The sequence below is a fragment of the Micromesistius poutassou genome (genome assembly GCF_964030765.1).
Source record: "Micromesistius poutassou genome assembly, chromosome: 7".
NCBI lineage: Eukaryota > Metazoa > Chordata > Actinopteri > Gadiformes > Gadidae > Micromesistius > Micromesistius poutassou.
The window spans coordinates 5,429,129-5,448,247 of record NC_140277.1 but is presented as its reverse complement, the minus strand read 5'-3'; the positions used below and the strand labels follow the sequence as shown (position 1 = coordinate 5,448,247).

The 19,119-nt window shown below is 48.5% G+C and overlaps 1 protein-coding gene across 2 annotated transcripts in view; it reads left to right on the top strand.

Annotated features, from left to right (window-relative positions):
* btaf1 (BTAF1 RNA polymerase II, B-TFIID transcription factor-associated) overlaps positions 1-18,811 on the top strand; it is a 20,791-nt gene extending 1,980 nt beyond the window's left edge. The window contains exons 4-38 of one of the 2 annotated variants that reach the window (XM_084470871.1): positions 675-818; positions 1,592-1,761; positions 2,653-2,786; positions 2,944-3,073; positions 3,245-3,313; positions 3,681-3,770; positions 3,864-3,959; positions 4,142-4,318; positions 4,531-4,671; positions 4,776-4,900; positions 5,016-5,136; positions 5,287-5,391; positions 5,737-5,889; positions 6,091-6,236; positions 6,689-6,863; positions 8,491-8,694; positions 8,790-9,213; positions 9,631-9,812; positions 9,914-10,070; positions 10,350-10,459; positions 10,643-10,844; positions 11,143-11,291; positions 11,433-11,585; positions 12,504-12,625; positions 12,842-13,009; positions 13,100-13,177; positions 13,271-13,400; positions 13,516-13,657; positions 14,006-14,136; positions 14,482-14,604; positions 14,772-14,924; positions 15,060-15,271; positions 16,890-17,049; positions 17,497-17,667; positions 17,909-18,811. In XM_084470871.1, the coding sequence (XP_084326997.1) occupies positions 675-818; positions 1,592-1,761; positions 2,653-2,786; positions 2,944-3,073; positions 3,245-3,313; positions 3,681-3,770; positions 3,864-3,959; positions 4,142-4,318; positions 4,531-4,671; positions 4,776-4,900; positions 5,016-5,136; positions 5,287-5,391; positions 5,737-5,889; positions 6,091-6,236; positions 6,689-6,863; positions 8,491-8,694; positions 8,790-9,213; positions 9,631-9,812; positions 9,914-10,070; positions 10,350-10,459; positions 10,643-10,844; positions 11,143-11,291; positions 11,433-11,585; positions 12,504-12,625; positions 12,842-13,009; positions 13,100-13,177; positions 13,271-13,400; positions 13,516-13,657; positions 14,006-14,136; positions 14,482-14,604; positions 14,772-14,924; positions 15,060-15,271; positions 16,890-17,049; positions 17,497-17,667; positions 17,909-18,058 (5,297 nt within the window). In that variant the 3' untranslated portion in view covers positions 18,059-18,811. Of the gene's footprint in view, positions 1-674; positions 819-1,582; positions 1,762-2,652; positions 2,787-2,943; positions 3,074-3,244; positions 3,314-3,680; positions 3,771-3,863; positions 3,960-4,141; positions 4,319-4,530; positions 4,672-4,775; positions 4,901-5,015; positions 5,137-5,286; positions 5,392-5,736; positions 5,890-6,090; positions 6,237-6,688; positions 6,864-8,490; positions 8,695-8,789; positions 9,214-9,630; positions 9,813-9,913; positions 10,071-10,349; positions 10,460-10,642; positions 10,845-11,142; positions 11,292-11,432; positions 11,586-12,503; positions 12,626-12,841; positions 13,010-13,099; positions 13,178-13,270; positions 13,401-13,515; positions 13,658-14,005; positions 14,137-14,481; positions 14,605-14,771; positions 14,925-15,059; positions 15,272-16,889; positions 17,050-17,496; positions 17,668-17,908 lie in introns of both variants that reach the window. The other variant, XM_084470870.1, reaches the window with a different exon arrangement.
* Positions 18,812-19,119: the final 308 nt, after the last annotated feature.

Sequence of the window (19,119 nt, the reverse complement as noted above, 5' to 3'; positions counted from 1 at the left end):
CACTCCTGATTTGAGTTTTGGGTTGGATTGCTTTGAAACGATGACGATGGTAAAAGCGACTGCATTGAATTTATGATTGATTTTCTATGGACGAGAAGTTGCTATGGTTACTCTTTTCTTTCAGTGTCCTTCAAGGTTGAGCGATTAAGTTGAACCAAACTGTCATCACGTGTTGCCCTGCGACCATAATCAATGAACAAATATTTGTTCTTGAAAATACATAAACTTAAAGTAACATCATTAAGCAGATCAATTATGATTTTTTTTCTTTGTTTCTATATATTAATCGATGTTCCTTTTATGATAGATGATATATTTATGGAATTGATCAGATGTTTTTGTTGTTGTGTTGCATATTTCACAACGATTAAAGCATCACAATTCATTCATCACAAGGCATTTTGCAACAATTTCCACACTTTTATAGTTGAATAATGTAGACCTCACTACATTGACATCATTTTTGCTATCAAATGTAGCCCTGGTCATTCCCAAATCATCTTTAATGTTTAAAACCATACAACGCGTGAAGCTTAGGTAATGTAGTCATTGATTATCATTTGACAAATAGTTGTTAATGGGTGCTGACAGTTTTAACAAGGACTTAATTAAACCTTTGATATGTCTCCTTCATTGTGCTTTATTTAGCAACTCTGTTCTGTTTGGCCCCGTAGAGTGTTGCGAAGAACTGTCTCCTGAAGAGTCGTCATGTGACCGGTTGAGTTTCTACCACTTCGACATCTCGCGCCTTCTCAAACACGGTGCTTCTCTACTGGGATCCGCTGGGGCTGAGTTTGAGCTTCAGGATGACAAGTCTGGTAAGATTGTCCCTCACAAACATTGGCCAAACTCGGTTTAATCAAAATCAGTACTTAATAGAATTATCATGCGCATCCCCAACTTTTGACCTGTGATGTTGTTGTTGTTCTTTTCTCCCATTATACATCAACGAGTATGTTAACCTTTCTTAAAAAGGTTTGTGTGAGAAGTTACCTTGCCAATACCAATGCTTGATTACACTTGATGACGTGCAATAAAGTTGGTGCTCCATTACCTGAGCAAAAGACCAAAGTGAAACGCCAGCTTTAACTTGTCTGCCATCAGACGCGTTCCACTTTCATTTGCGATATTTGTTTTGGCCATAATGTTGATGGAGACTGTTGTAAGCATGCGATTGGCTAACATAAACTTAGTAAAAACGTGTCTAAAGGTTTTTCAAATCAACATTGTGTAGACTGGCCTCTTTGGAAATTCAGTTATACAAATCCCCTTCTGAAAGTTTCATCCGCTCAAATGAGTTTTCTTTGGTAGACTATTTCAATAACAAAACTGAAACAAAGCGTATGCCCCCACAGTTGTCCAACAGAAGTTCTGCTATTACACAGTAGGACTGCTAGGTTAGAAGTTCTGCTATTGGAATGCTGGATCACAAGTTCTGCTATGGCATAGACTGAATGCTGGGTCAGAGATTAGTTTCCTCCCAAAGCAACAGCATGTGCTGGAACCACTACTGTTCACCATGAATTATGTGTTTACTGCCCTGGCTCTCCATCCCTCTTAATCCTGCCTCTGTCCTCCTCAGGGGAAGTAGATCCTAAAGAGCGTCTGGCACGCCAGCGAAAGCTCCTCCAGAGGAAGCTTGGCCTGGACATGGGCGCGGCCATCGGCATGGACACACAGGAGCTCTTCAATGACGAGGACCTGGACTACACTCAGCACCACGCCAAGGCAGCTGCCGGATCCAGCACCTACAACCATGCTGTGAGTCACCTGCTGGGGCTACAACTAAATGTGCTCTCAGTCAGGGAGTGTCCACAGTAGACCACTGGGTCTAAAATAGATGGACTGAACTTCGTCATGTGGTTAAATATACTTTCGTTTTTGTTTTGCAAAGATTATATTTATTTTTTTCACCTGGTGATTTAAACTGGTGATCCCCACTCTCAACAGAGCCAGGAAGTCCCAAAATAATCTTGGATACAGCGAAAAAAATCATTACCTTGGAAGACGCTGCTTTCTGTACATTTGTCAACAGTTAAGTTGTGCTGGTTCAGCAGATATTGTGGCAGAATTCATGGCCTGATTAACCTGGCAGCGTGAAACTAGATCTGACAAGCCAAGCACGGATATCTGAACTAATACAAAGGAAAAGTAGCCCATTTTTCATCTCCAAGGGACGCTTTTTTTATTTTGTGCACAAACATTATAAATCAGACCACTTGCTTGCACGCTAGGTATTTATGTGCTTGCATTTCAGCTGCACCGTCTGCATTTTTATACAGTCTGGCCCATTGTAGCCACAACTAAAAATGGAAGGTGTAGGGGTGGATGTTCAGTGCACACACTGTGGATGATGCATACATGACAGGGTACTGGGGTTAAGAAGTTTGATTTGTGACTGAACATTTAACTGAACTGACTTCAGTTCACTCCCCTGGTTCTCCATCTTCCAGAAAGCAGAGTTGTTGCTGCATGTTTTTCATGGTCTAGCAGATCTTTTCTGATTAAAAACTTTGGTGTATGATATTATAATAATTATCCTGTTTGTTATGGTTTGTCAAATATTGTAGGACACACTTACTACTATGAGAACCAATAGTTCAGTAAACCTATTTAAGTTTAATGAAATTCACCCCAAATTCTCATTCTCAGCCCATGCAGGCAGCAGAGTTGATTGACTCTGAATTCAGGCCAGGCATGAGCAATCGACAACGGAATAAGGCTAAGCGGATAGCAAAGCTAGTAGCAAAGCAACGATCCAGAGACATGGATCCAAATGAGAAAAGGTATGTTGGTCTACTGTGGAGCAGAGCTTCAATCTTTTTCCTGTATAAATTTGTTTATCAGACACACTGATATTAGTATCATTGAACTGTCGAAGCATGTCACACAATAGGCAATGGAAATGACGAACCAACATGATGTACTAATATCCTCTTTTAGTAATGACAGCATTGATGCTGAACCTGAGGAGAAACGAAGAAAAACATCAAATGTGGTCATCGAACAATCGGCATCAGAGGTTAAAGTTGTAATCGACAATGTTCGGGATACCTCTAGCAGTCTTGAAGAGGTAAAGGACGTCTTCTGCACTGACTTGGATGAATCTCTTATGGCATGTTACCCTTTAGAAAATCAAACATAGAAGGAATCTTGCCTAGATGCTGATCTTTGCAGAGGTACAGGTGTCGTTTACAGTGGAAAGGAAAGACTTAAATGTGTACTCTTTTGTCTTTGCCTCCAGACACAGGAATGGCCCCTGGAAAGCTTCTGTGAGGAACTCTGCAACGACCTCTTCAACCCCTCCTGGGAGGTAAACAGCAGCATCCACTGGATGGTTTTTGACATTCAGTTCACATCCATAGCACATCTTGACCCAGTACCCAATATTGACCCAGTACCTCAATATTTGATATTTGGGTCAATATTTGATGCCAATAAAGTGAAGTTGCACAAAGAAGGTTTAGGCGAAATCTTCAAATTGCAATTGTGGGGGTAGGGGCTTTACCTGTATACGATTTTTTTCTGCGATGGACAGGTTTAAATTTATTAAAAAACTGAGTTGATTGCAATGTTGAGTAAATGGTTTGCATAGGTTGCAGTAAAGGTGTTTTATTCTGGACAGTGAAAAGGGGAGGCTTTGGTGTTGCCTAAAACATTACCATGCTTTCTGGTTACAGGTCCGCCACGGTGCCGGCACAGGGCTTAGAGAAATACTCAAGTTCCACGGCCGCGGCGGGGGCAAGCTGGTGGGAAGCACAGTGGAGCAGGTGCGGCAACCTTTTATGTGGCAGTTTTCCATTTTGTCCCTTGCTGTATAACACTACGTGACATGATGATTCATGCCTTGTGTTTGGCGTTAGATGACACGTCAGCACCAGGAGTGGCTGGATGACCTTGTGATCCGACTGCTCTGCATCTTCGCTCTCGACCGATTTGGGGACTTTGTGTCCGACGAGGTGAGCATCTCTGGCTGGCCATGAAATAAGCACCCGCCAAATTTGGCTAGACATTGTAACCCCTCTGGCGGGACTTGATGGATGACCATCTCCAGAATGGCACACAACTGGGCCCATTAACCTATCTAAATGGCTCGTACTACAGAACCTGCAGTGAGTTTCTGTACCCCTCCCCTCCCAAGGTGGTGGCCCCTGTGAGGGAAACATGTGCTCAGTCGCTGGGCGTGGCTCTGCGTCACATGACGGAGAGCGGCGTCACCATGACTGTGGACATCCTGCTGAAGCTGCTCACGGAGGACCAGTGGGAGGTCCGTCATGGAGGCCTGCTGGGGATCAAGTACGCCCTGGCCGTCCGACAGGTACCGTATGTAGTGAGAGATGGAAGGGGGAGATGAATAAAATCCCCGTTGTCAAATAGCTGACGTTTGTGTGGAGACAGCCAAAGCCTGAACAGTGATATAGCCCCGCCCCTAGAGAGTGGGCGCAGCCAGCTTAGAGTGTTTTCAAATGTTTTTTAAGTTATTGTTGATTGCATTTCCTCCTTGTGCTGAGCCTGTGTTCCCTGTCCCAGGACCTGATCCCGGTCCTACTGCCCCGGGTCCTGCCTGCCATCACCGAGGGCCTGCAGGACCTGGATGATGACGTCAGGGCGGTGGCTGCCTCCTCGCTCATCCCCGTGGTGGATGGCCTTGTGCAGTTGCTGCCAAACAAGGTCAACCAAGGGGCCCTCCTGTGTCTTACTGTCCCTCTGCACTTCCTCTATAAGAAATCCTGCCTTGCTTGTTTGTTCTGAACGACTTCCCTCTGCTCCCTCAGGTGCCCTTCATTGTGAACACGCTGTGGGATGCCCTGCTGGATCTGGACGACCTCACAGCCTCCACCAACAGCATCATGACCCTGCTGTCTTCCCTGCTCACCTACCCCCAGGTCCGACAGTGCAGGTCAGTTCCCCTCCTCCAGACCGATGTGGTGAAGCCACGTTAAGCCCTCGTCGTTTTGTGATTATTAACCAAGGGGCTCTGTGCTGAACCGTGCTCCTCTTGTGTCCCTCCCCAGCCTAGAGCAGTCATTGACCATCCTCGTCCCTCGGGTCTGGCCCTTCCTGAGGCACACCATCTCCTCAGTCAGACGCGCGGCGCTGGAGACCCTCTTCACACTGCTCTCCAAAGCTGACCAGGTGAATTCACAGGACTTAAAATAAAATAGATCAGAACTAATAGATCAGAACTAGTTTTTCTTTTTGTTTTTGCTGTAATATGATTTGTCCTTTTTAGTAGAAATAACATTGGAACTTTTTGGCTAAGCTTTCTTTACTTTTGTGTGGCAGGATTGCGCTCTGTGGTTGAACCCCATCCTCCAGGATATGCTCCGCCACATCTTCCAGTCCTGCATACTGGAGAGCCACCAGGACATCCTGGACCTCATTCAAAAGGTTTGCTGGTTTGATCTCTCCCATCACACACGGATACGACTTCCGCACAGTGCCCTTCTTATGTGTTGACGAATGCCACACCTCAATGTAGCTTGCTACAGACAAACAAGACTGTAGCCAGTCTGCTCTTTTTTATGTGTGGCTCAAGGGAGTTCTCCAGATGAATACCGGGACTTGCCATGTCACGCATCCCTGATTGAGTGCAACCGAACAAAAACCCTGCGGCACTCATTTCTTCTTGCATACTTCGTTTCATTTTATATCCTAACCTTAAAGCCTCAAACTTTCCTAGTTTGCTGGCATGCAACACATTGTGTCCCTAATGGCTGTGTGGTTGTGGTGTAGGTCTGGATGGAGCTGCTTCAGCGGGCCCATCAGCAATTTGTGGTGGCAGCCAGCTGTCCGTGGATGGGCGCCTGGCTGTGTCTCATGATGCAGGCCTCCCACATCCCCATAGACCTCAACATGCTCCTGGAGGTCAAGTGCCGCTCCAAGCAGGTACTACTGGCCATAATGCTTTAAAAGTTTTGGGGGTCTGCAATTTATGTCTCTCTGTGCCATCACTCATGTCTCAATGTTGTGCTTTGAAGACTCAATTCTATAGTCATTCTCTAGTCATTCTGACACTGCACATGGATTTTGACTGCAATTCAGGGTTCTCGGCTGAATTGACTTGAATGCTTAATTGTCCGTCTCCAGGACAAGGCTGGCATTAAGGCCCGTCAAGGAGGCCTCCCTCAGGTAAAGGAGACGGTGCAGGAGTATATAGCGGGGGCAGAGACTGTGACGGAGGACCAGGGCACCAGGGATTACGTAGTGGTCCGCGCTCGCCTCACGGCAGCCAAGTGAGTTTGCTTATTTTGTTCCCCCTGCATTGAAGGGAAGTGATTGGAATCCCAAGGCAAGTCTTTACAATCAAACCCTGGCTTTACTGTTGGTTATTCTTTTAGTTCTTGCACAGTAGAGGAGTAGCTAGCCTGTGAGCGTTCTTTCAGACCGTAGCATGGCAGTGAGCCATGGTTTGTGTAGGTGATTGATTCATTTTTTTTGACTTCTGACTATTTTATCTTCTCTCTACTTAACTTCTCTCCCCACTTTTTTCTACCTGACTTCTTTCTCTACTTAACCTTTCTCTGCTCCGCTCTACTTTACCCCTGGCTTTCCTTTCTACCAAACCTCCCTCCTATTTGAACCCATCTTGCCTCTGACTAACTCTCTCCTTCTATCCTCCTCTCTGTCTAACTTCTTTCTGGCCTCCTCTCCTCCTACACCTCTCGCTACGTTCCTCCTGAGGCAGATTGCTGGCCGCTCTGTGTAGGTGTATCTGCGACCCGCAGCTCAACGCAGCCTCCCAGGAGATCCGGCCGGCCGAGTCCCTGGGCCAGCTGCTGCTCTTCCACCTCAACACCAAGTCGGCCCTGCAGCGCATCGCAGTGGCACTGGTGCTCTGTGAGTGGGCCACGCTGCAGAAGGTGGGACAAAGTACCGCTTTCTTTTGTTTCGTTTGAGTGCGGGAGGACCGTGCACCGATCCCCACGATCGCCGGAATGGTGCGCGGTGGCTGGTCCCCGCAGTCGCCGTGCCCCAGTCGCCGTGCAACGGCCGAGCTCCCGGACTCCGGAGGTGCACTCCCGTGGGCACAGGGATTGAATACAATACAACAGCCGCGGTGCCCTGAGGCGGCTCTTCTTTCTGTATTCAATCGCCGTGCATCGCTGGAGTCCGGGAGCTCGGCCGGGGCACGGCCGCCGGGGGACCGCAACAGTGGTGCACGGCGGCGCTCCCGTATACGATGAAGCTCCCGGACTCCGGCGGTGCACTCCTAACCCGCGGGCTCGCAGTCGCGGCTCTTCTGTCGCGGTCGAGCCACGGTCGTGGCTCTTCTTTCTGTATTCAGTCGCCGTGCACCGCCGGAGTGCACTCCGCGAGCTCGGCCGGGGCACGAGCTCGCGAGACGGCGACCGCGGGGACCGGCTGCCGTGCACCACGCCCGGGAGCTCAGCTCTGGCCGCCGTGGTGCCCCAAGGCGGCTCTTCTTTCTGTATTCAATCGCCGTGCCCGAGCCGCGTAAATGTTGAAATAGTGGTAATGTCCGATCCAACCATTTGTTCGCCAACTCTTGTTTCTTGGTCAAGAGACGCAACGTTGCATCTTGTTATAGCCACAAACAGCACAGGCACAAACTCAATGCTGTCTTCCCGTGGGCCGTCGCAAGCCAAGGTTGTGCGAGGCCATGAATACCAACTGACGTCAGTTGGTGAAGCTTTTCAAATCCGCTTGTTTGTGCGTCCATTTTCTTACATTTGCTAATGCAGGCAATCGAGGTAGGAGAATGTTTTCACGTTCAGGATGCATATCTAACTCTGAGTGACCTATCGTATTTCAAAAGGAGGAGTAATAAACAGTTTTCAGTGGGATGAGACCTGCAGCAACTACGTACATGTATTAGAACTAGCTCAATCTCGACTCCTTCAGAATTTCTGTGGGTGGTTACGAACCAACCAAGTGGGCAGGCCCATGAATAATAATTTGACAACGCTACGTAGCAGTGTCACCTTATCCAGATTGGCTCATTTTTTCTGCCTTTTTCTTTTCATTGGCTATTGTATACAGCAGACAAACTGCGTAGATTTCAAACTTACCACATGTCACAAACTTATTCTGACCCATGTTATTTAACAAACAATAGGAAAAATAGGATTTTAATGGCATGGGATCTTTAAATGGAACAATTGGTTGAGTAACCAATGGGCCATTGGTTAACATTTCCTTTAGTCCTCTAGAAAGTTCTGTGGTTTTGGATGCAACACAATTATGACTTTAGAAGTATTTGTAGCTTAAAAGACATTTTCCAAACAGTGTGATTTGGTTTATAAACCCACAGTATGCCTAGGAACAATAATCCCAGATCCTAGCAAACACATACATTTACTAAGTAACTCACAAATGTTTTGTCTTAAATTACTTTATTGTTTAGAACTTATGCTCAACCTTTAGAAATTGAAATCCCAATCGTTTAGAGACCTGAACACGGCGCCAAAGCAACGGTCAACCTTTGATAATTCTATCCTGCCTCCCCCCCCCACCCTGTCCCCTCAGGAGTGTCAGGTGGTCTCGGTCATGGTGCAGCCTCGTCTGCTGGCCATCCTGTCTGAGCAGCTGTACTATGACGAAATCGCCATCCCCTTCACACGCATGCAGAATGAGTGTAAGCAGCTCATCTCCATGCTGGCCGAGGCCAACATCGACGTGCCAGAGCGCATCAACTGCAGTGTGTTCACCATCGACCAGGCCAACGAGCTGGTGAGATGATAGAATATGAATGCAAGTTAATTGCATTGTATCCCAGCGGCGAGTTCTGGTCAATTTCAAGATGAAGGAAAATCCTTGTTTCCTAGGTAACCAGCATCTTCGCCGAGTCCACGGCGGAGCTCTGTGCCCGGCAGCCCGCGCAGTGGCAGCAGTTGGACGGCAAGAGGCAGCAGGCGCACTCCACCGTGCAGGAGACCAGCGGGGAGTGGCAGCGGCTCCACCTGCGCGTGCACCTGTTCGTCGCCTGCGCCGTGGTCAACCTGCAGGCGCTGCCCGACAAGCTGAACCCCCTGGTGCGGCCGCTCATGGAGGGCGTGAAGCGAGAGGAGAACCCCCTGGTGCAGGGCTACGCCGCCTCCTTCCTGGCCAAGCTGCTGCAGCAGTGCGCCGGCCGCCTGCCCTGCCCCAACACCAAGATCATCAAGAACCTCTGCACCTCGGCGTGCGCCGACCCGGCCGTCACACCCTCGTCCTCCTGCCCCGTGCCCCCGCCGCAAGAGGCCGTCAAAGGTGACCGCGCTGTGTGACTGGGTCTTGCCAATCGGGTTGAGATTCAGGGATAGCCCCTCCGGAGTACTTCCGTGAGGGGAAACCGAGACGGCCCCTTTGTGTATCTTGAAGGGCTGCTTTGATATTGCGTCAAGCCCGTCGTGACTTTTGCCTCTGTGTTACGGGCATATACATTTAGAAAATCCAGGTTCATTAAGAACCAATCCTGATTTTGGTTCCACCCACGCCGGGGGTGAGCCATCTCACCACTCATTTTTTTCCACTTTTAGGCAGGTTAATGCTCATTATCACATGCATTAACAAAGTACATCAGTGAGGACTACATAGTCGATGGGGAACAAATTGCTGTGCTTGAAGTCATGCTCAAGCAATGACAAACTCATGACTATGTCTTATTCCAACCCCTCTTGTTGCTAGTTGGTGGTACGGAGAAAGACTGCATGCACCACAATGTCGGCAAGACCCGAGGCATCATCACCCTATACCGGCACCAGAGGGCAGCGTTTGCCATCACCAGCAAAAGGGGTCCCGCCCCCAAGATCTCCAAGACCTCTGTCGATTTTTCACCAGGCGGCACAATTGGTACAGACAATGATGAGGTAAGAATACAGGCTTGAGATTAGGGAACAAACACTTTCTTCCATTCTCTATGAAAAAAAATAAGGCTTTTATTCATATTGTTTTCATTGTCCTCTTCCAGAGTAAGAGACCGTGCCTGATTCAGAGGCGAGGAGCAGAGTTCTCGCTGACGACCATCGCCAGGCACTTTGGCGCAGAGCTCACCGGCTCTCTGCCGTATCTGTGGGAGAACATGGTGGGGCCTCTGAGGACTGCTGTGGATGACAATCAAGGCATAGGTACTTCGAAATGGTTCCGTTGGACTAGTGTGTTCAATCATGAGCCCAAAGCCTCTCTAGGGCTGGTCTGACCTTCTTTAAAGCAAGAGGTCCAAATTCCAATAACTTGTCCCTCATACTAATAGGTGTATTTTGAATGATATAATTAATAAAAATCCTAGGAGACCAAATGCCAATGCATTGTAGACTCATATGGGTGATGGGCTGTAACTATTGATATTTTTCCAGGAGTTATGTTGTTTTGGCTGTCCAGTTTAACCGTCTTATCTATTGTTCTAGATGCACCGGCTCAGCTGAAGCGCGGAGATGCTGTAGCTCAGGAGCTGATCAACTCTCTGCAAATACTGGAGGTCACAGCCAGTGCCATGTCTGCAGAGCTCAAACCCGTGGTATGACTTTGACATCACATGCTCACCGGTCACAAACTGGCAAAACTAAAACAGGGTCTAGATAAAAATGGGTTAGTGGTCGCAGACCCCCCAGGAGCATTTAGCATTTATTTTAAAACGTAGACTCCCAGTCCCTAGCCTCTTTGTAACGGAGCGTATCTCCCGTTGACCGGTTCCCTCCAGTTGCTGGAACACCTGCCCCACCTGTTCAGCTGCCTGCAGCACCCGTACACGGCGGTGCGCCACATGGCGGCGCGCTGCGTGGGCGTGCTGGGCAAGATGTCCACGCTGGAGACCATGCATCTCTTCCTGGAGCGCGTGCTGCCTTGGCTGGCCGCCATCGAGGACTGCACCAAGCAGGAGGGCGCCATCGAAGCCATGGCCTGTATCCTTCACACGTCTCCCCAGCCAGCCCGTCTGTGAGATGGTGGGGGTTTCAAAATACGTACTACTAGTAGTCTGTAGTCAAATTCAAGGCCGGCTGTTTCTGCGCGCTGTCGTGGTGTTGTGAGGTGTTTTTGAGATTGAGTCAGCGTAACAGTGTTCAAAAATGACATGGTAAAAATTCTGTTATCCCCAAAGTAAAGTTACATTCTTACGTTTTTCGGAGAACCCTCTAAATTCTCTTGGCCATATAGTGTATGTGAGAGTGGGAGTGCGATCCTTGACCGCCCTTCCCCCAGGTATAATGGAGCAACTGGAAGTGGACATCGTGCCGTACATCGTGCTGCTGGTGGTGCCCGTGTTGGGACGCATGAGTGACCCCAACGACAGCATCCGCTTCATGGCCACTCAGTGCTTCGCTACCCTCATCCGGCTGCTCCCCCTGGAGGTAAGATCTCAGAATGCATCTTGATGTCTTTCTGATGTTTATATAGACAGCATTTTTTTATGCAGTACATCTTTTTATTTATTTATTTTAAGTATATATATTTTTGTATGTAATGTTTACATCTGCATTTGTCTCGCGCAGGCAGGTATACCAGACCCTCCAGCCATGTCTGCAGACCTGATTCGCCAGAAGGCCAGAGAACGACACTTCCTGGAGCAGCTGTTGGACAGCAGGAAGCTGGAGAACTACAACATCCCTGTGCCCATCAACGCAGAGCTCCGGAAGTACCAACAGGTAGGCCCACACGGGTGCTGCGGTCGGTTACCTTTCCCCCTCTTCTGGCATCCATTACGCTGTGGAAAGTCTGTGCTCTCCATACCTTTAAGAGATTGTTTCCCTTGCCAGCTCTTGAATGATTTATACGTTCCCCTTCCACTGGTTAATGGTTGACACAAGAGAAGGGGCCTGCTGACTGCATGGAAGATTCAAATGGATGAAGAGTTGTTTGCCTCTGCCTGCACCATGCCTATAGCGCGGATACTAGGGGCTGGGCTCATCTAGCCATCTGTCTTCCCGATAGAGCTGTGCAGCTGTTTCAGTTAAAACCACTGGACCCGTCTGCGTAGTGATGTAATGTCTGGAGAAGTTTATGGTGTGTGGAGATGCTTCTGTCTGATGTAAGCACATTCTCTAAGCCATATGGAATTGCGTATACGTTGGAGTGGGGAAAACCGATGATGCAGTAAACTGCTTAGTACGCCGTAATGTTGAACATCTTGGGAAACCCAGGAGGCTACGCCCGACTGCTCTTTGCTAATCTATGTTCATCGAACGATCAGCCACACCTTATCCTCCTACAGATGACGGTCCACCCCTTTCACCATGTTCTCCTGTCTTATTTATTATGCCTTACACAAGCTGGTGTGCCAGCATTCTCACTAACTTCTATATCCTGTTTCGTTGACACCGCCATGCCGGGTCTATAGAGCCTAGTCAGTGATACACCACTTTGTGCAGTGGTGCGAAACGCCACAGAAAGGAGAGATTGTTTCACCTCCAAACCTTCCTGACTCTTACTTCCAGAACACTGTCCGAAAACCGCCTTCTATCTCTGTAACTCGTGAGGTTTGGTAGAACATATGAAACCACAAAGAGCGCTCTTTACCTTTTCCATAAGGAGCTACCAACTGGTCTGCCCTTTCCTTCTTCCAGGACGGTGTGAACTGGCTGTCCTTCCTGAACAAATACAAGCTGCACGGGATCCTGTGTGATGACATGGGCCTGGGCAAGACCCTGCAGTCCATCTGCATTCTGGCTGGGGACCACTACCTCCGGTATGACGCAACAACAGCACCCCTCTCTCATTGGCTTGATGGAGATCACAGATCCTCAAAGGATCTGTGGATCTGTGTAATACATGTACTTGCACAAGTGTATTGTGACTGCTCCCTAAACAAAACCCCATTAAAAGTATCAACGCACTCCTAATGATGGTGGATGATGGCATTATGCCGATAACTTGTTCTAAAACACACAATTATTATCTGCAGAACGCAGGAGTACGCCAAGACCAAGGCAGCGGGCTGCAGTCCTCTGCCCTCCCTGGTGGTGTGTCCCCCCACACTGACGGGCCACTGGGTGGACGAGGTCAGCAAGTTCTGCCCCAAGGAGTACCTGAGTCCCCTGCACTACACAGGCCCGCCGCTGGAGAGAGTCAGGTACAGTAGGAGCCGGGTCACTTTCGGAGTCGGGTGACTCAATTGTAGACCTATTATTTTCAGAGGCCTAATTCACTCTATCTTCTACAGGTTGCAACATCAAGTGAAGAAACACAATCTCATAGTCGCGTCATACGATGTTGTAAGGAACGACATTGATTTCTTTAAGTAAGCAACACTTTGTCTTCTCTGATAGTTTGATTAGAATTATTTCTGTTGTCGCACAATACATAATTTTAACACTTTCTTTCTTTTCTTCAGAAATATAAAATTCAATTATTGTATTCTTGATGAGGGTCATGTCATTAAGAACGGTAAGACTAAACTCTCCAAGGCCATCAAGCAGCTGGCTGCTAACTTCAGAGTCATCCTGTCAGGAACGCCTATCCAGGTAATGCAACTTCTTATTGTATTAACTTCCCTAAACTTAATTAAACATGTGTCTGCATGTGTAAAGTTAAGTGTTTTATTTCAATGTTTTTTTCTTTCCCCTCTACCACCCCCAGAATAACGTGCTGGAGCTGTGGTCGCTGTTTGACTTCCTCATGCCGGGCTTCCTGGGCACAGAGCGACAGTTTGCTGCCCGCTACGGCAAGCCCATCCTGGCCAGCCGCGACGCCAAGAGCTCCTCTCGGGAGCAGGAGGCGGGTAAGAGGAGCTGTCCTGATTCACTCTCATAATAAAAGTCTTCTAAAGATTCTGCTACATATTCTGGATGAATACAGCCATAGAAAAGTAGTCACCTTGAGCTCCCATGAAGGGCAGGCAAATGCTGTGATCCATCAAAAGAAATTGCACAAATTTAAGCCGATCACTCTGCTGATTGGTTCCAAATGATGTAAGGAGATGCAATCAGAAACTGCGCTCGCATTAATTAACCTGTGTTCCGCCAGACCTCTCGTCGTCCTTGACGATGAAGTGTTAACGTTGGGTTATTGTTCCAGCGTCACGACGTGCCAGTCCTCTGACTCAGTCCTCCCTCCTCTCCTCCCTCAGGTGTGCTGGCCATGGAGGCCCTCCACAGACAGGTGCTGCCCTTCCTGCTGAGGAGGATGAAGGAGGACGTCCTGCAGGATCTCCCTCCCAAAATCATTCAGGACTACTACTGTAACCTGAGCCCCCTGCAGGTATGCCTTGGCCTCCTGCCCACCTTGATGCAGGCCAAATATAGCTCATTTGTGTCTTGATTCAGCTTGGGGTAAATCATAATTTCCTTTTTGGAAGAGTTTACTATTTAATATGATTATGGATTGGGCCATCTTGAATATGGCTTTCATGTTACTGACCTTCATGGCACAGAACATCCGGAGTGTTAAATTTGGCTTTGTAGTTTCTTTTAGGTAACAAATGCTTTTGGTACGGTAGCATGGCCATTACAATCCAGACGCAAACCCAGCCTACGTAGCCCATATTCCAAAGGACAGGAGGTGTTGGAGTGTGTGGTTGACACTGTATGTACTCTCTACCTGCAGGTTCAGCTGTACGAGGACTTTGCCAAGTCTCGAGCCAAGGTGGGCGTGGAGGACACCATCTCCATGGCCTCACAGGAGGAGGAGGAGAAACCCAAGCTGAAGGCCACGGGCCACGTCTTCCAGGTACAACTTGTCACATCGTGACATCACGTCGCATCACTTCATCGTTTTACCACCATGGCGTTTACAGGATTTTTCCTGTGAAACGGGAGACATTTTCATTTTTATTTTCCACGTGGTGAGTTGAGCAATGCGTCATGAGGTTGTGTGTGTGTGTGTGTGTGTTGCAGGCTCTGCAGTACTTGAGAAAGCTGTGTAACCACCCCGGGTTGGTCCTGACTCCTCAGCACCCAGAGTACAAACGCATCACAGAGCAACTGGCCATTCAAAACACAAGCCTGCGTGACATCCAACACGCACCCAAACTCTCAGCACTCAAACAGGTACATAAAAACCCTGGAGGCTGTCTGGCAGGAGTGGGGCCCCACTTGGATTACTCGGCCCAAGAAGAACTCACTATATTGGCTCCCAAAGCTCTCTTGGTTGCATGTTTCGCTAACGTGCCTCTTGTTCCCCAGCTGCTGGTGGACTGCGGTCTGGGCGGCGGCGGCGTGGCCGAGGGCTGCACAGAGGCGGTGGTGGCCCAGCACCGGGTGCTCATCTTCTGCCAGCTGAAGAGCATGCTGGACATGGTGGAGAAGGACCTGCTGAAGCCCAAGCTGCCCAGCGTCACCTACCTGAGGCTGGACGGCAGCGTGCCGGCCGGCCAGAGGCACGCCATCGTCTCCAGGTATGACAGGATGAGATGCCGCCAGGGGTGTTGTCTTTAATAATGCACGCATAGCTTGGGACGGCCACTTCCTCCATAATCCAGAGACTGTGCAGTGCTTCCTCTGGTACCGTGGTCATCTGGAAACCTAGTGCAGTTTGGGTTCAGCGCATGGCAGGAAACCCTAGAGGGGCAGGTGTTCAACCTTTTGGAGGAAATTATTAAAGCTAGGGTAGGCTGTTTGGTAAAACGAGCCAGCCTGAGCTACATTTTGAAAGTATCCAGCTGAAAAAATCCCACCACTCCCCCAAAACATGTGACTAGCTCAGTAGCTTTAGCAATAGGACTGAAAACCCTTTTGGAAGACTGGTCATGCACAATGGTAGCTGGATAGGTAGTAGGGGTGTAACGATACACTAAAGTCACGAGTCGGTACGTACCTCGGTTTTTAAGTCACGGTTCGGTACAGCAGTTTTTATTATTTTATTTTTATTAAACAATTTGATTTGGATTTATTAAATTGTATCAAACAAATGCCTTACACACACACAGGCCCGTATTAACACAATGTGGTGCCCCTGGGCACTATGCCTCAACTATACCCCCTCCCTCCCTCCCTGTCGTTATTTTTGTGATATTAGTATTATGTATGGTCTTTCAATAATTATAAGTGAATAATTACAAGTGAATAATTCTAATGATAATAATTAAAGCTTGTTTCATGTGGTGCCCCCCCACTGGTTGTTAATGGTTGGTGCCCCTGGGCACCGGCCCAAGTGCACATAATCCAGCCCTACACACACACACACACACACACACACACACACACACACACACACACACACACACACACACACACACACACACACACACACACACACACACACACACACACACACACACACACACACACACACACACACACACACACACACACACACAAAATTGAGGATAAAAACACGATTCCATAAAAACACGATTTAAGTCAAGGACTAATTTCCATTCTGGTCCTCTACACAAAACATCATGACAAGACAAGACACCCACAGAGTGTGTGATAATCAATAAAAACGTAATTCAAAAAAAAATTATAATAATAAATAAAAATCAGTATGTACCGAAATTAAACATGCATCGAACCGTTAGACCATTACCGAAAAATTTTGATCGTTACACCCCTAATAGGAAGGCTATCCAATCAATTGATTCGGCCTGAATAATTCTTACAGCCTGTGACAGCCAGAAATCCCTGATTTGATTTATTATCTGGATTTAAAGAACAACATGGGCAATGAATCGCCTACCCCTGCTTTAAGTGATGAAGTGAGCCTGGGCAGTCCAGGGTCGTGCGGTCGGGACACCACCGCCCAATGACACAGAGTAGCGTGTGTTCACAAGAGGATCTGCAGAAGCACTTCTGTTTTCAGTTCCTTTAAGGATTGTGCAGCCTTTATTAGGATGACATTTGTCTTGAGGGCAAAAAGTCCTTGGAAACTGATAGTCACATGAGAGTCAGGCCGACATACAAATATCCCCATTTTTTTCATTTAATTTCCTCCGATCCTCAAGAGGGTATTTCCTTTTTGCTGCCATCTCATACTTTCTGTTGACTCTGTTCTCCCATCGCCGCCGCGCCCAGGTTCAACAACGACCCGTCCATCGACGTGCTGCTGCTCACCACCCACGTGGGGGGCCTGGGGCTCAACCTGACGGGGGCCGACACCGTGGTGTTCGTGGAGCACGACTGGAACCCCATGAGGGACCTGCAGGCCATGGACCGAGCCCACAGGATAGGACAGGTGAGCCCTCTGCGGTCCCCCGGCAGCACCCAGTCTGTACACGTCGCTGAGCAGCACCTGCTCCGCTGTCTGTGGGCGGGTGTCGAAAGACCTCCTTTGTCCACGCACCAGTCCAGGCGACCACACGTGTTTGACTTCATCCAAAGCATGACCAGGAATAATGAAATCGTCATTATACCATCAGATCTGTTCATGCAGGGTTTTACCATTAAGGTGTTACAAGTGAAAACCATGCTGTCGGTTTCTCCTGTTTAACGGCCAGTTTAAGGCAGGCTTGAGGCAAAAAACACTAATTTTCGATAATCTTTCACAAACTCTGGATCTTGGGTCATGAAGGGTTGTTTGCATGACACTCATCACTAGCTGACGACGATCTAGCTCACACCACCCTGCTGACCGCTGGCTCCCGCCCTGATGAGCGTGTGTGTTATGTTTTGTGCGCCCCAGAAACGTGTGGTGAACGTGTACCGGCTGATCACCCGCGGCACCCTGGAGGAGAAGATCATGGGGCTGCAGAAGTTCAAGATGGGCATCGCCAACACCATCATCAGCCAGGAGAACTCCAGCCTGCAGAGCATGGGCACGGACCAGCTGCTCAACCTCTTCTCGCTGGATAAGGTCAGTCACTCACTTCAGGTGGACTGCACTGGTATTTACTGTATTCTACACCCACTGTGTATACGCATACAGAGTGTTGGTGGGAGAAGACATGCATAATATAATTTATTTGTGGATAGTAGATTCATGACCCCAACGTTGTCGCATGTAAACTGAATTCTGGTCGCACATTCCAACAAAGTTCAACATCCTGTAAAACGTGTTTGTGTGTCTGTGTTTGTGTGTGTGTGTGTGCGTGCAGGACAACAAGGGGGAGAAAGGGGAGTCGTCAGCGTCGGCCGCGGGCAAGACCTCCATGAAGACGGTGCTGGACGGCCTGGGGGAGCTGTGGGACCAGCAGCAGTACGACACGGAGTACAACCTGGACAGCTTCATGAACTCCCTGCAGTAACTCTCTCCATCTCGTCCTCCACCCCTGGCCTACAGAAACCCCACCACACCTCCCCCCTACCCCAACCACCACCCCCGGCCTGGTGCACTCTACGCAACCCCTCAGGAATGAAACGGGCCCAAACCCAGGTGTTCCTGAAAGCTTGTAACCGCGCACATGAGGCAAGACTCAGAAACGGAAGGAGACGGGTGGTCGTGATGCATTTCAATGCGGCCCGCCCACTCTGACTCCAGTCTCTCCAGCACACATGCACTCTGTTAATATGGTGGATATTCCTGTGGTGGCGTCGCGGAGTGGATCCTCCACTGAAGTACCGAACAGTGTTAACCAGTTTCTAATCTCGCCTCGGTCCCTTCTCCCGGGGCATACGAGACTCTCCAGTACTCCTATGAACCGGTTGTGTAGGTCATGGCTTTAGCCTCGGCGAGGAAGAACATCAGAAGAACATTCTTGTTGGGTAAGATGAGGAAGTGTCTGTAGGCTGTGAGGTATTGTTCTATGGAGCCACGGTCACCAGCCGTGTCCTACAGTGACTAATGTAGTGTTGTAGCCGATGGCGTGTCCCTCCCGCCCTCTAGGAGGAGCTATAGTTTCCACAGAGCCCCCCCCCCCACCTCAGTACACCTACAGTGACTCTGAGGCTTGGGCTGAAGAAGGTTGGTTCTCCCCTTTTTTTATTTTATTTAATTTTCTTTCGGGATATGAGGTGGGAAGAGATTCACCGACCTGCTCTTTGGGGGCGGGGGGGGGGGGGGGGGGGGGGGATGTTTTGACTGGTAGAGGGACTTGGAAAAGCACTGAACTGAAGCAGCGTTACAGGAAGTGAAAAGCTGCGGCACTCGACTTGTTTCCAAAAGTATTTTAAAAATATTATAGAGCAGACTTGTAAATATTTCTGTAATGGCTGCCGTTTGTTTAAACTGATGGAATTAAATAAATTCTGCAGAACTTTGAATATCTATTCTGATTTGTTATTGTGTCATGTTTTGTGCTGTAAAAGGTGGAACATGTTTGGTCATTTTCATATACACACAACAATGGATAAGCTACAAGTGTGATTC